The 15,486-nt window shown below is 40.4% G+C and overlaps 1 protein-coding gene across 2 annotated transcripts in view; it reads right to left on the bottom strand.

The window, feature by feature from the left end:
• apaf1 (apoptotic peptidase activating factor 1) overlaps positions 1–15,486 on the bottom strand; it is a 203,918-nt gene that overhangs the window by 142,705 nt on the left and 45,727 nt on the right. For both annotated transcript variants that reach the window (XM_078235466.1, XM_078235467.1), the window contains exons 8-10: positions 12,707–12,945; positions 5,937–6,104; positions 3,411–3,542 (exon numbers count right to left, since the gene is read on the bottom strand). In XM_078235466.1, the coding sequence (XP_078091592.1) occupies positions 3,411–3,542; positions 5,937–6,104; positions 12,707–12,945 (539 nt within the window). The remainder of the gene's footprint in view (positions 1–3,410; positions 3,543–5,936; positions 6,105–12,706; positions 12,946–15,486) is intronic.

Below are 15,486 nucleotides of genomic sequence, written 5' to 3'. Positions count from 1 at the left end.
AGGAATATGTAACAATTGCTTAGTAAAGTTTTATCATCTGATTATCTCTCGACACCAGTGGAAGGGGAGACGTCTCGATGGCCTAGTGGTATTATCGCTAGACTACTAACTCAGAAACAAAGCTATATGTCTGGGGATCCAGGTTCGAATCCCGCCACGGCAGATGGTGGAATTCGAATTCAGTTTAAAAAAAAAAATCTGGAATTAAGCATCTACTGATGACCATGAAACAATTGTCGATTGTCAGAAAAATCCACCTGGTTCACTAATGTCCTTTAGGGAAGGAAAACTGCCGTCCTTACCTAGTCTGGCCTACATGTGACTCCAGAGCCACAGCAATGTGGTTGACTCTTAAATGCCCTCCGAAATGGCCCAGCTAAGTCACTCAAGGGCAATTAGGAATGGGCAATAAATATTGGCCAGCCAGTGACTCCCACATTCCATGAACGATTTAAAAAAACATAGTAACTGTCACTTAGTAGCATCAACATGCCAGAGAATATTAACTCGGCCTATTACACATCCATACCAAAACTTGCATTTACGTGATAATGTTTATATACACTTGCTGCAAAACTGGTTGAGTGCAATTATTGTTGCAAAATAAATCTAGCACGTAATTGAAGAGCATTTAAATTTCCCGTTTCAGTAATGCCATCTTATGAATGCACAAACATGAAGCAAATTAGCTTACAACTTCTCTTCCTCAACAAACTTCAGAACAGCTCATAAAACCGCACAAGTACGTATGTTAAATGTACTAAGGCCTAACGTTCTGATGAGACAAATGGATCAAATGAGTTTATCTGTACAATACCAGATCTTGTATTGAGAACAATTAGGCTTTACGACACACGACAACGCAGAATTGCTGAGCAGAGACTGATAGCCTTGTTCCGCACACGAGGACGGCCTCAACCGGGATCTTGGGTTCATGTCACACTATCTGTAACCCCCACGGCTTGCCTGGGCTTGCAAAATCTCACTAACTATCCTGGCTGGAGACAATTCACATCTCTTTAACCTGTGCTTAACCCTCTCTCCACTCACATTGTCTGCACTTGTAAAGACTTGATTGCCTGTTAAGAGTCACATTCCAACCATTATTTTGTAATTGAGTTTGTGTCTATATATGCCCTGTTTGTGAAACAAACTCTTTACTCACCTGATGAAGGGGCAACGATCTCAAAGCTCGTGCTACCAAATAAACCTGTTGGACTTTAACCTGGTGATGCAAATTTGATCAAAGGGTTCGATGAAGCAAGTCCAGGCAAAGTGATGGGAAGTGCAGAGCAGAAAAGCCAGATGAGAGGGGGGAATGGAATCATAGAAACCCTACAGTGCAGAAAGAGGCCATCTGGCCCATCGAGTCTGCACCGACCACAATCCCACCCAGGCCCTACCCCTATATCCCGACACATTTTATCTGCTAATCCCTTAAACCTACGACTGTGGGAGAAAACCGGACACCCGGAGGAAACCCACGCAGACACGAGGAGAATGTGCAAACTCCACACAGACAGTGACCCAAGCCGGGAATCGAACCCAGGTCCCTGGAGCTGTGAAGCAGCAGTGCTAACCACTGTGCTACCGTGCTGCCCAGTTAGGAGGATTGATTACTTTGTGTCATTTCTTTTTATTCAGCTTTGTAGCTGTTTTGAGGAGGCACTGACTGATGCCTGGAAGACGGTAGATTCTGATTTGAATTTTTCCACAACATCAGAAATGGGAAGAACAGCTTAGATAAAATTGCACCCAATAAAGCTAATAGAAATTAGCACATAACTTTTGAAGAACAAGTACTTAATTTACTTTGTGGTTTATGGATCATACAGCTCACAAGTGTTTTAAGTGTTTTGAAAAAGGGTGCCAGTCAGAGGAAGATGTCTGGAATCTGTGTTCCTCCAGTTTTTTAGCATGTCTAATTTTAATCATTCCAGCCTGATGGCCCCATCTTCAGCTGCCAAGGCTGTAAACTTCTTCTAGAATTCCCTCTCCAAACCGCTCAGAGTCTGTTTTCTCCCTTAAGGCTCAGAGTCAAATTTAGTTTGATACCATTCCTGTGAAGCACCTTGAGTCATGTTACTATGTTAACGGTACCAAACAAATACACTTCGGTGTTGGTGGGAGCTATTAGTTAGATTGCTCCTTGAGAAATAGCCAATGATATGTTGGGATAAGGGTGGAAAAACAAAATGGGATGAAGAGTAACAATTAGCATTTTGAATTACATAAGCCATATTGTTAGGGTCCCAGACCAGAACCTTTAAGGTATATTATGAAGCCAGACTAGACCCCAATAATTATTTTGGCATAAATGTGAGGATAAGATGTTTCCTTCCAGGAATGATTCTACTAACCAAGTAGGGATCTTTTATAGTGAAACAATTTTTATTTTGTAAGCCAGTTTAAATACAACTCGAACAAATGAATAAGTTTAATCATTAACAGTTGAACAATATTTAAAAATGAAAGGAAACAACTTTATTTTCTCGCCTATGACTGCTCCAGTTCCAAATAAGCCCCATTCATACATACATCAAATCCACTTTTAAATAAATAGAGTTAGCAAACCCAGACATACTTGCTTTAATATCTATTAACGGACTTCAAGATTTCAGGGCGAGATAGAATGCCAGATGCCTGAAAAATCCTTTTAACTTCAACCAGGCTTCAGCTGCAACTAACTGCTTTCTACAAAAACTGTTTTCCTCTCTGCTACAGACCCAGCTCTCGTCCTTAACCACATCATCACATCACCCTGTCAGTCACTCTCATCAGAAATCTTAGGAGAACTTCAATAAACAGAAGTCTATTATCTCGACTGAAAATAAGGTTGAAATTAAGAATTATCCTGCTCTCCCAAAATCTGAGCTGCATTCCCGCCAGCCAAACCAATTACCCTAGCATAAAACTGAATTTTTAAACATTCCCCTCAATCGTAAAAAACTATATTTCGGCATTATAGATCCATTTCAATTGCACTACTATCATCGCAATGTTACAATAAGGATAGTTAATTCATTACACAGCCTAACCTCCATAACAGATGGAGCAGTCAACTGAAAGTTTTCTCCAACCTAATCATGGTGGACTTGTCAGTACCTTTTCTCTCTATGGGCGGGATTCCACCCCACCCACCTCACACGGCATGATTTCTGGTGGGGGTGGCACCTTGCCATTGGCTGCCAGTGGGATCTTCCGGTCCTGCCCATGTCTACGGGGTTTTACATGGCTCACCCATCCCGCCACTGGGGAGTTGCCTTTGGCAGGGCTGGAAGATTTCGCCAGCAGGAAGGGTCAGAAAATCCCGCCCATAATATTACTTTTGTGATTCTCAAAATGGAACATTAGTCTTTGAATTGACTTTTACAGATTAAGGCAAAGGTAATTATATAGCCTGCACTAACCTTGTCCATATTCGCTTTAGCCATATGGTTGGCCAGAAAACTGTACCAATACATACAACCTTCATCGGAAAGTGATGGAAACCGTCTTTTATATGTCTTTTGATATTGGCGAACCATTTTTGCATGCAAATCCTGAGAAAAAAGCAAATATGAACGGAAGTCAACTCTACAAATAATTTCAAAATATTTTAATAAATCACAACAAATCCTGCGAATAGATAAACATCCCATGCACCTATTTGTTGCTGGACTCTGCTTAAGTATAAATATGGGGTCCTATGGTAGCTGTGTGCCACAACTGCGATTTTCAGGCACAACTAGGCAGAGTTTTAACCACGCATACTCTGTTCATTGTTTTCAAACATCAAGTGGTCTGACCAGCAGTACTTAAAAGGTTCTGGAAATATTTAATTCCGTGAATCCGTAAGCAGCAGAAATCGGAGACCACTATGCCAATCCGACACCAGCACCCAACCCCATCCCACTCGCAGTCGATTCCAGGGCCTTTTCATAACTGACAATCTGCAAAAAGACAACAATCAACGAAGAACCAAATCAAAAATGTTTCAGGCCTTCTGGTACAGACTCTGGCAGGAGTTGAAGGAGGCCTGGACAGCAGATTTTAGCTTAACTTGACAATCTTCACAATGTATGTATGGTAGTATGCATAATTATACATTATAGTATGCAGAATTAGCAACCAGCCAGAAACAGATTAAACAAGCAGTGAACTTTAATAGATAATTGAATAATTAACAAGTAGTTAAGGTTGGATAATATATTAATATTTGAAGCTTAAAGCATTAATTTGCTGCAAACTAATGTCTCGAAACATACTGTTATTGTCCATAGGAACAGGGAGCACTCTGCTACCGTCCTTGACAGTCTGGGGCAGGTGTCAGAGAATGAATGGAGATTTGTACAAATTCAAATAAGAGACAGGTCATGAAAATGTGAGGTCATCCATTTTGGTAGGAATAACAACAAAATGGACTATTATTTAAATGGTAAAAAATTGCAGCATGCTGCTGTGCAGCGGGACCTGGGTGCCCTTGTGCAGGAATCTCAAGGAGTTGGTTTGCAGGTAATTAAGAAGGCAAATGGAATTTTGTCCTTCGTTGCTAGAGGGATGGAGTTTAAAAACAGCGAGGTTATGTTGCAGCTGTATAAGGTGCTGGTGAGGCCACACCTGGAGTACTGTGTACAGTTTTGGTCTCCTTACTTGAGAAATGATATACTGGCACTGGAGGGGGTGCAGAGGAGATTCACTAGGTTGATTTCGGAGTTGAGAGGGTTGGCTTATGAGGAGAGACTGAGTATACTCATAGGGCTATACCCATTGGAATTCAGAAGAATGAGGGGAGATCTTATAGAAACATATAAGATTATGAAAGGAATAGATAAGATAGAAGCAGGGAAGTTGTTTCCACTGGCGGGTGAAACTAGAACTAGAGGGTATAGCCTCAAAATAAGGGGAAGCAGATTTAGGACAGAATTGAGGAGGAACTTCTTCACACAAAGGGTTGTGAATCTGTGGAATTCCCTGCCCAGTGAAGCAGTTGAGGCTACCTCATTGAATGTTTTTAAGGCAAGGATAGATAAATTTTTGAACAATAAAGGAATTAAGGGTTATGGTGAGCAGGCGGGTAAGTGGAGCTAAGTCCACGAAAAGATCAGCCATGGTCTTATTGAATGACGGAGCAGGCTCAAGGGGCCAGATGGCCTACTCCTGCTCCTAGTTCTTATGAACAATCTCATTGTTCCACTCCATGGAGCAAGGTATGTAAATGGCTAAATCCAATAGAACTAACCCTGTACCAACAAATGACTGCTTGGCTAATTACAATAGGGATATGGTAATGGTAATTTAGGGGTTAAAAATAGAGGTTCTGAGCAATATCTTTGCTGGCCGACATCACATCAGAAAGAATTGGCATTGCCTCTGTATGGAGAATGTGGTGAGTTCGAAGAACTACAAAAGAATGGAGTGAATTAAGCATTTAAATTTCACCACCTATACTATAATTCTCAGTTAGAACTTATTTTGTCTGAATAGCCTTGTGTATTACTTTATTATTCCATCTTTAAATAAACTTTCTAATTTCATCACCAAGTCTTATGGGCTATCCAAAAGAGTTAAAATAAGAAGAAAAGTTATGAAGAGTTAAAATTGATTCATGATTGGATTCAGATGCACAAGTTATACATCCAAAAACCTTAATCAAAGAATCTTACAGGAGGCACAACCTGTCCACTGCTTTCACACCCATTTCAGCCAAAAACCAAAGATTAGCCCCGTTGCATCACTCATTGACCCTAAAGAAATTGTAATCTCACAAATGTAATCTGCATGCACAATATCTAAAACAGTCTATATGTTATCGCATTTAATACTGATACACATGTGCTGCAGGATTTGCAAGTTAAAAATGATATTTTCACTCAGAGGCCAAATATACAAAAGGAAGCAACGAGAAAATAATCATGGAGAAAGAATAAGTTAAATATTAAAATAAGATAATCTACCGGAAGTCGATTGCGATTCTGTTCAGTCAAAAAGTCCAATTGTAAATCATGCAGGTAATACTGAAAAGATTTTCCATTGCGGTCACAGAATAGTAAAGATTTGTTGACAAATACTTGTAAGATGTCTTCTACTTCTTCTGTATCCAATGCCCACAGAATACACAGAACCTGTTCCGACATGGAAATTTACAGTGATAAATGAAATTTACCACAGAAATAACTACTTGTATTTTTATAGTGCATTTAACATAGTAAAACATCTCAAGTCACGTCAAAAGAGCCTTGTTAAATAAAACATGACACCAAGCACATAAAGAGATATTAGGGCAGATGGCCAAAAGCTTTGTTGTAGAATCCCTACAGTGCAGAAGGAAGCCATTTGGCCCTTCGAGCCTGCACCGACAACAATCCCACCCAGGCCCTATCCCTGTAACCCCACATATTTACTCTGCCAATCCCCCTGAAGCTAAGGGGCAACTTAGCATAGCCAATCAACCTAACCCACAGATCTTTGGAGTGTGGAAGGAAACCCACACAGACACAAGGAGAACGTGCAAACTCTACACAGTCACCCGAGGCCGGAATTGAATCCGGGTCCCTGTGCTGTGAGGCAGCAGTGCTAACCACTGTGCCACCATAATGTGATAGGTTAAAAGAAAAACCTCAAAGAAGTAGAGAGATGGAGAGGTTTAGGAAGGGAATTCCAAAGCTTGGGGGGCATTGGCAGCTGAAGGGACAGCCCCCAGTGATGTAGCTATTAAATCAGGGAAGTTGAAGTGCCCAGAATTGGAGGGGAGAAGGTACCTGGGAAGGTTGTATGGTTAGAGTATGTTATACAGATAGAGAGGGGTAAAGTTATGGAAGGATTTGAAAATAAGGATGTCAATTTAACCAGGAGCCAATGTAGGTCTGTGAGCTGATTGGTGAATGGAATTTATTATTACTATTTTTCAGCAATTGACTGTGCGAACATTCCTCAATGTAACTTATTTTCAAAGAGCCATCAATAAAATCTCCCATTTCCTTCAATCAGAACTGGCCATGCACTTTGTGTCTTACGAAGCTATATGATGCCTTAGAGTTTCAAACAAAATCAATTAAAACAAATGCACGCAAATGTAAAAACTTCCAAAACTGACTTGACTGAGGGCATGCCTGTGACAAATCATGTGCATTTGTTAAATATTTTAATTAGCATTTTATATAAATTACAGGAATAGCATGCAAAGGATCAACTACAGCAACATTATCTTTGCAACAGAAAACCATTGGTTCAGGTCAAGGTCACTACAATGGCTGTCTAAGGTGCCAAGTGTTTAATAAACCCAGAGTTATATATACAATGACAAAGCTGTTTCAGTTCAAAGATCGGCTACATTCAATACTGATGAATGGAGATTTGTTCTAATGAAATTACAAGAGGTGTGGACGCTGTCACATTTGTTTCCGGAAGCCTGTAGGGATCCCAGATCAATGAGATGTGGAGCATAAAATAGACTCAATCTCAGATAGTCCAAACAAAAGAAAGACTATCTTCCTCTTTTAAAACAGCCTGAAACATGAAAGAAGTGTACTGTAAACATACATTTACCCAAGTTTACCAACAGACAAGGAGGATGTGGATTATGTCTGAGCTTTTGGATTGACAGCAAGTTGTGACCTTTTAAAAAGAGGTCAGGAACATTGATTCACTGAAGTCCTCAATGTTTGAATGACAGATTGTGTTCTGATGTAACAGAATTATATTGAGAGTCGTAACTGGGTCTTGTGGTCAAAAGCTTCAAGAATGTACAGCAGTTAGCAAACACAGTTAGGTTGTTGCAATCCCAGCTGATGTTACTGTTGGACAAGTCAAATCCCAGGTAGAACTCAGCTTGCTAGATCCCATCACTTGTTTAGATACATGGAAGGCGGTTACTGAACAGTCACAGGAGTCAGCGGATGAACATTTAACAAAAGAATAAAATATTTATTGAACAAGAAAAGATTAAACATATACATTATTTCTTCACTCCAACTATACCTTTATTGATATCTACTGATGCATAAGGACAGATGCATAAGGATAACACAAGTTACAAGATCTAATTTGTACTTTAATGTTTTCAGTAAATACACAAGCCATATAAACCAATAGGCAAATGTGGTCAGACAAACCACATTCTGAAACCAACTGATAGATTCTACCCAAAATACTTCTATGGATTTCTCATCAGTTCCTCCAAGATGCGTGTCACGCTGTGAGCCAACTGGTCTTGAGCGTTTCAAATTTTCACTCTCAAAATACACGTCTTGGGAATCTCCTCCCGACAACACACTCTCCAAGATGTCTTCATCACAGATGCATCTCCTAGGTTTCAACCTCTCCATTCGATGTTCCTCTGCCTTGGAGTGCCATGTGCATTCAAGCTTTGCGTTCTACACAATGTCTCGGATTCCCAGCTGTGCCAACAGAACACCATTGCTTCCCAGGTCCATATTAAGGAGTCATCAACCTTCTGGTCACCTTGAATCTTTGGCTTCTCGCAAGTCAACATCCCCAGGTCTGCATCTTGCAGCCCTGTCATTTACTCAGAATCTCTCTCTGCTCCTCATGCTCAACTTTAATGAAAGAACCCTTTTTCCAGTTTCCTGTTCTTTGTTCCATGGCTTCACAGTCTTCCTGGAACTTTCTTCAGTCCCATTCCAAGTTTTTGGAACTGTTCTGTTCTTTAGTTTGGGACTTGCTTTCCGTCACCTTGCATTACCCTGCCTGTACTGGCAGCGTCTGTGGAATGCTATTTCCTTCTGAGTTACCTTGCTCCAACTGCACTTCAACTGTGTTCGTATCGCTGTGAGTCCCTGGTTGCTAAGCAACAGTCCAGTTTTTATATTCTGTTTTAATGTCATAAAAGCCTCATTAAAATGCAAGCAAAGTTTAAAGTGAAACTAAACTGAAGTTCTCAACCCTTTCTTCTCACACAAATACAGAAAGATAAATTAAGCTTAAACTTAAAGCTATTGCTTATGCCCAACACACAAAAATAGAATTATCTAGAATCATATCTATTTCCTACCAATGCTACATTATGTTTAAAGTTTATACATTGAAAGAAAGCAAATAGTATCTTTGTTAGTTTATGCACCAAGGAGAAATGCATATTTTACTGAGCTGTATAGATTACTGCCTTATCTAATTAATACAACATTGGTCCAAAGCCTGTGTTGTGATTTGGTAACAATAAATGTCCAAACCATCTTTCAAGAAGAGGAGAAGCACATGAAGATGTTACAACAAGCAAGATTAAATAACTATTTTGTTCAGTGGAGCATGTAAGAATCGATAAATATTGGCTAATGTTACATTCAGTTAAAATGGATCTCATTCTTTTGATCTGAAACTTAAAATGGATTCAGTCCCTAGACTGTCTGGTGCTTAGCAACCTGAGAATCCATGTCTTATGCACACACTAAAAGGAGAAGCCAAGAACTTAAAATTCACAACTGAAAATTATTTAATAGATTGTTATTAAAATTATAGCGCGCATTTCTAATGAATGAAAGCAGTGGGAAAATTTGACTTTTCACAAGGATTTTGTAAGCTATCATGTATTGTATAATGCTGTCTTGTACAATTTCTATGTGTAATATCTGTACAGTGGTTATTTTAACCAGTTAAGCTCTGGCCCAGCAGGTGATATTTGCACTGATTCAATTGGAAGAATTGCATGTTTACTGTAATCAGAGTAATAGTTAAGCTTAATAGTTAACCAGGGCTGTGCTATCAAACAGTAAAACTGAAAGTAGCCAGCCAGTCATGCAGCATTTGAGGAGAAAAGCAGAGTTAACATTTCAGATCAGTGGCCATTCATCAGAAGGATTGTGATGAAGCGTCATTGACCTGAAATCTTAACTTTGTTTTTTTCTCTCCACAGATACTGCAAGACCAGCTGAGATATTTACATTTTGTATTTCCATTTTATCAAAGGTGTTCCCCTACAAGAGTGACATTGATCAGTCAGTGGAAGTATGATGTGAACATTGAAAAAGATGACTACTTTAGCAATGAACCATAACAATACGATTAAGTAGAAATTCAGCTGAATACGCTTTTCATTTAAATAATTTACTATTGGTGTTTTTGAAAGCTACTTTCCTATGATCCATTTGCAATTCACTGCTGCTTTCCAAAGGGCTGTCTAAAGGATTGATGTAATCAAAATCCCATTGCTCATTAAAACAAAATCTAAAAATGATTTGGCACAGTAAAGTGATATATTTCTTTAAATATTAATAGGTACCATTCTACAGATATTTCTGCTCATCCCACAACATATCGCATGAAACCACTCATCACTTATCACAGCTTCCTGGTCCAATGCTATCATCTGTAAATGAGCATCACAGGAAGATCAATAGCTTTGCGTTCATTTCAAATATCCCTAATAATAAACTTAATATGTAAGGGCAAATTTTAATCTACTATAATAGCAATCAACCAACTTTCTTTTCATTTCTCCACTGGATATTGGCATTGTTGGCAAGGCTGGCATTTACAGTTCATCCCAAATCACCCTTAAGAAGACAGTGATGAGCTACCTTCTTGAACTGCAGCGCACTCTGGTGAATGTACTCCCAGAGTGAAGTTAGATAAGAGGGTGACAGGTTTTTGATCCATTGATAATAAAGGAGAAACGGCAATGTATTTCCAAGTCAGGATAGTGTGTGACTTGGAGGAGAATTTGCAGCTGGTGGTTTTGCCATGCATCTACTCCCCTGGTCCTGAATGGTGGTAGAGGTCACAAGTATGGCAGCTGCTGTTGAAAAAGCGTTGGCAAGTTGCTGCAGTGCATTTTACAAATGGTACACAATGCTGCCGATGGTGTTGAGGGATCGAAGTTTGAAGGTGGCGGATGGTGTGCAAATCAAGTTGGTTGCTTTGCCCTGGATGGTGTCAAGCTTCTTGATTTTTGCTGGAGCTGCATGCATTCGAGTAAATGGAGGACAATTCATCATTGGCTTGTGCATTGCAGATGGCAGAGCTGCTTTGGGGAATCAGGTGGTGAGTAACTTGCAGCGGAACTTTCCAGTCTCTGACCTGCATTTATCACCACTGTGGCTGCTCCAGTTAAGTTTCTGGTTATTAGCGATCCCCAGGGTATTGATGGTGGCGGACTCAACAATGTTAATGTCACTGCATTTCAAGGGGAGCTGGTTAGATTCTCGCTACTGGTGGAGACAGTCAGCAGCACGCATTTGTTTAGCACAGATGTTACTTGACATTTAGCAATCCAATCCTCGAATGTTGCTGAGATATTACTGCATCCAGCATTGCTTCAATAGCTGAGATATTGCGAATCAAACTGAACACCACATGTTCCCATTTCTGACCTTATGATGAAGGGAGGTCATTGATGAAGCAGTTGAAGATGGTTGAGCCTTGGGTACGGTCTGCAGCGCTGCCCTGAGGCTGAGCTAATTGGCTTGGAAAAACCACAGCCATTTCCCTTGAGCTAGGCATGACTCCAGCCTGTGGGGAGCTTTGCCCTCTCCCCCCTCCCCTCCTGATTCCCATTGATTTCAGCTTTTAACAGGGCTCCTTGGTAGCACACTCAGCCAAATGCTGCCTTGATGGCAAGCACAGTCACTTTCTCCTCATCTCTTTTGTTTGGTTCAAAGCCGTAATGAGGTCTGGAGCTAAGTGATTCCGGCAGTTATTGCTGAGTAATTGCCACTTGACAGCACAGTCGACAACCCCTGCCATCACTTTGCTGATTATTAAGAATAGACAGATGGAGCTATAATTGGTTAGGTTGGAATCATTTTTGTTGTGGGGAGGACACACATGGACAATTTTCCATTTTGTCGGGTAGATACCAGTGCTATTGATGTATTGAAGCATCTTGGCTAGAGACATGGCTAGTTCTGGAGGACTACAGCTGGTATGCTTTTGATGCCCACAGCCCTTGCTTTTTCCAATAATCTTAGTTATTTCACGATATTAAGTGAGCGCATCGAATTGACCAAAGACTGGCATCTAAGATGGTGGGGACCTCAGGAGAAAGCTGAACTGAATCATCCACTTGCTCATTGATGCTCAGGACAACTCCACCCCAAACCTCATTATAGTTCTCATGTTTGTATCTTGCCCATAAGTAAGAGCAATCCATGGAAACACAAGCCTAGGCTTTCTAGCAACACACATCAGTCTACTAGCTGATCTGGAATGGATGGGATTGGGAAAGTTTTAAAAGCCACACTTCTGGCATGGCTGGTGGCATAAAATTAATCTGCTTTTATACAAATCACATTAAATACATCTGTATTTCCCATCAGTTGCCTTGAATCCAAGCTCAACAGATGAGTCAAAGCATCCAGCATTCACAGATCAATCGAGGTGCCCTCATGTTTACTTGAAGTGGAATTGGTGCAATTGCTTTCTGAATGTTGCCGAAGTAAAGGCACCAAGAACAGCAACCAAAATTTTACTGATAAAACCTTTAAAAATATTCAGGCAGCTCAAAGGCAGCAAAAGCATTATTTCTGACCCAAAACTCTCAGGCAGAGATCAAAGGGCCTGCCTCTAGCATGCAAATAAACCAAGGCCAGAAAAACTGGTCTGGGCAAGCTGAATTGCCAACTCCCATAACTATCACCAATCATAAAGCATAGGCCTTAATTTCTAAAAACACATGCAAACATATAAATATGAGGAGACAATGGAAATTAAGCCATTTCCCCCAGATCAGCAGGCAATGTTGAAATGGTGATACAGGTTTCCATAACCCTACCTCAGTTGGCACTTTCACATCTTTTGCAAGTATAGAGAGATCCTTGTAGTATTCTTTATAGTCCTCCTTCAACATCTCAATGCTTGCTGCCATGGCCTCGTCAAGTGCTTCATAATCATAGGAGGAGGATTTGCGAATTCTTTTGAATTGTTTACTCTGCAGCTGCTTGAGGTAATAGGTCCAGCGCCTTGGAAATTCTCGCAACAATGCACCGATGAGGGAGACAACGAGAGGCGAACCTGCAACAACATTAGTATGCATTTTTCTGTTTGTTTATAAAGTTTCTTTCAAAACTATCAAGTAAATTTACATGATAAACCCATGGCCAGAGATATTTCCAGCCATTATTAAATGCTGGCAAACAGCACATTATATTGTCAGATAGAATCTTGCCATCTAAACTACCTTCTTACTATTGCAGTCAACTTCACAGGTTTTCTTTCACTTACTTATTTAAGCAAACTGAATTCTGAATCTCAAGCATCATGATGAGAGTTAGTTGAATTAGCTTGTGTCAGGCCACTTTTATTATTGCAGAAGTTCAGCATGGCCCCATTCCACCCACTTTTTCAGCTCTTCCATGGTCCAATCACCCCAATGTTCAAAGAATCAATAGCATCTTCAACTCATAAAAACAGATACTGATGAAAGTGCCACCAGGTTAAGATTCCCAGCTTCAGTCAAATAAATATGAAACACAGGAACAGGAGAAAGCCATTCAACCCCTTAATCCTGCTCTACATTTCAATGATGTGCCATTCTTTGCCTTTACAATAATGGACAACTCCATTGGAGAAGCAAATCAGTGCGAGCGTCCTTTAATAAAAAAGTGTAAACTTACAGTCAAAAGAAGCAAATAATGATTTACAGCACAACTTGGACCATTGCAACTACTGTTCAATGCTGACGATAGCTAGTAAACAGTCTATGGAATGGAATATCTCCACATCATGGAATATCAAGCCAGACTTGAGCACAAAAATTAAGGCTGGTACTTCAGTGTAATACTGAAGGCGTGCTGCACTCTCGGGTGAGACTTTAAACTAAACTGCTCTCTCAAGTGATCACAAAAGATCCCATGGCATAACTCTGAATAGCAGGGGCGATGTCCTGGCAAATATTCATCCCTCAGTCAACAAGAACAAAAAACTATTATTCGGTCACTATCACATTCCTGTTTGAGGAAGCTTGCTGTGCACAAAATGGTCATCATGCTTCCTACATTACAGCAGTGATACTTCATTAACATTAACACACTTTAAGACGTCTGGTCATCATGAAAGGTGCTAAATAAATTCAAGTCTTTCTCTATTAAATCCGAGATCGAGGCAGACACCAATAGTCAGACTCAGCAAATAAGGGACAACACATTTGCTGGGGTCTGGAATGTACTGCCTGAGGAGGTAGATTCAATCTTGGCATTCAAAAGAAAATGAGACTGAGATCTGAAAAGGAAGAATGTCCAGGGTTATGGGGAGAAGGCAGGGGAATGGCACCAGACAAGTTGCTCAGAGAACCGGTGTAGATACAACAAATCGGATGGCCTCCTTCTGCACTGTAAGAATTCTACAAAATCAAAAACATGCAAAATGCAAGACAGGAACAAACCATGCAAGCCATGCGACCAGTTTCTAAAACTAATCACCCACTCTCTCGAATACCTATCCGATCCTCCCTTAAGTTTTTCCACACTGTCTGGCTCTCCATAAGTTCATTCCATAAGTTTAATATCCTCCATTTGAAATCCAATTGTCAGTTCATCTCTTTTTTAAGCTTGATCGTGGGCTCTACCTCAAACAAATCAGAAATTGATCCATTTCCTTAAGAATCTTGATTGCTTGAAGATGCACCCTGACCCTTCACTTCTCCAGACTGAATAATCTTTGATTCTCCAACCTCCCCTCAGATACACAATCCTTAAACCAGCTATCAATTTTGTTAACTTTTTGGAACTGCAACCAATAGCTGGATATCCTTGCTCTAGTTCAGCAGTCAGAATTGCAGAATACCCCAGGTGTGGTTGTATTAGTGGCCTGAACAAAATCACTACATTTGTGCTATATCCTGCCCATTATATATCTTAAGATCATAGGATCTAAGGTCACCACAACCTGAAATGTTAACTTGGCTCCTCCCCACAGATGGTGTCTGACCTGCGAACTATTTCTGGCATTTTCTGTCTTTATTTCAGATTTACAGCATCTGCAGTATTTTGCTGTTGTCCTAAGATCTGGTTTGATTGTCTTACTGTTACAAGTGGCAGTATGTTGTGTGGTAACAAGCCATTTCTCAATGCCCCTAGTTCACTCTTGTGTTTTGTCCAGTAGCCTATAGCTGTTTAGTTTGTATTTCTGTTACTTATTTTCTTCCTTGCCTTTGTCATCTAACGTAAGCATCTGCCATTCATCAGCCTGCCTTCCAAACCCATTCGGGCCACTCCAATTTTAGATTGCTGGATCCCTGTTCAAAAACCCTTCTGCCCAAATTCATCCTCAATCTGGTGCCATCTGCAAATGTGGACCTCAACAATGGCCCTCTCTAGGCCAAGTTGGGCAATCTTTTAAATTACAAAGAGAGATTAAACACTAACATGCTGAAAGGAGCCCTGAATTTTAACAGGAAGATCGCTGCATTACACAGTTGTGACCAGGAGGGACTGGCATTGAATCGGAATGTATAAAAGGGCACAGACAAGCAGGTTGCCCCCTTCAAATCCACACAAAAGCCATCACTAATTCATTGCATCAATCAAGTCACCTGTGTTTGCTAATTCAAATCCC

The sequence above is a fragment of the Mustelus asterias genome, chromosome 19 (assembly GCF_964213995.1).
Source record: "Mustelus asterias chromosome 19, sMusAst1.hap1.1, whole genome shotgun sequence".
Lineage (NCBI taxonomy): Eukaryota > Metazoa > Chordata > Chondrichthyes > Carcharhiniformes > Triakidae > Mustelus > Mustelus asterias.
Note: the sequence above shows the minus strand (reverse complement) of the source record. Positions and strands in the feature narration are given on the sequence as shown.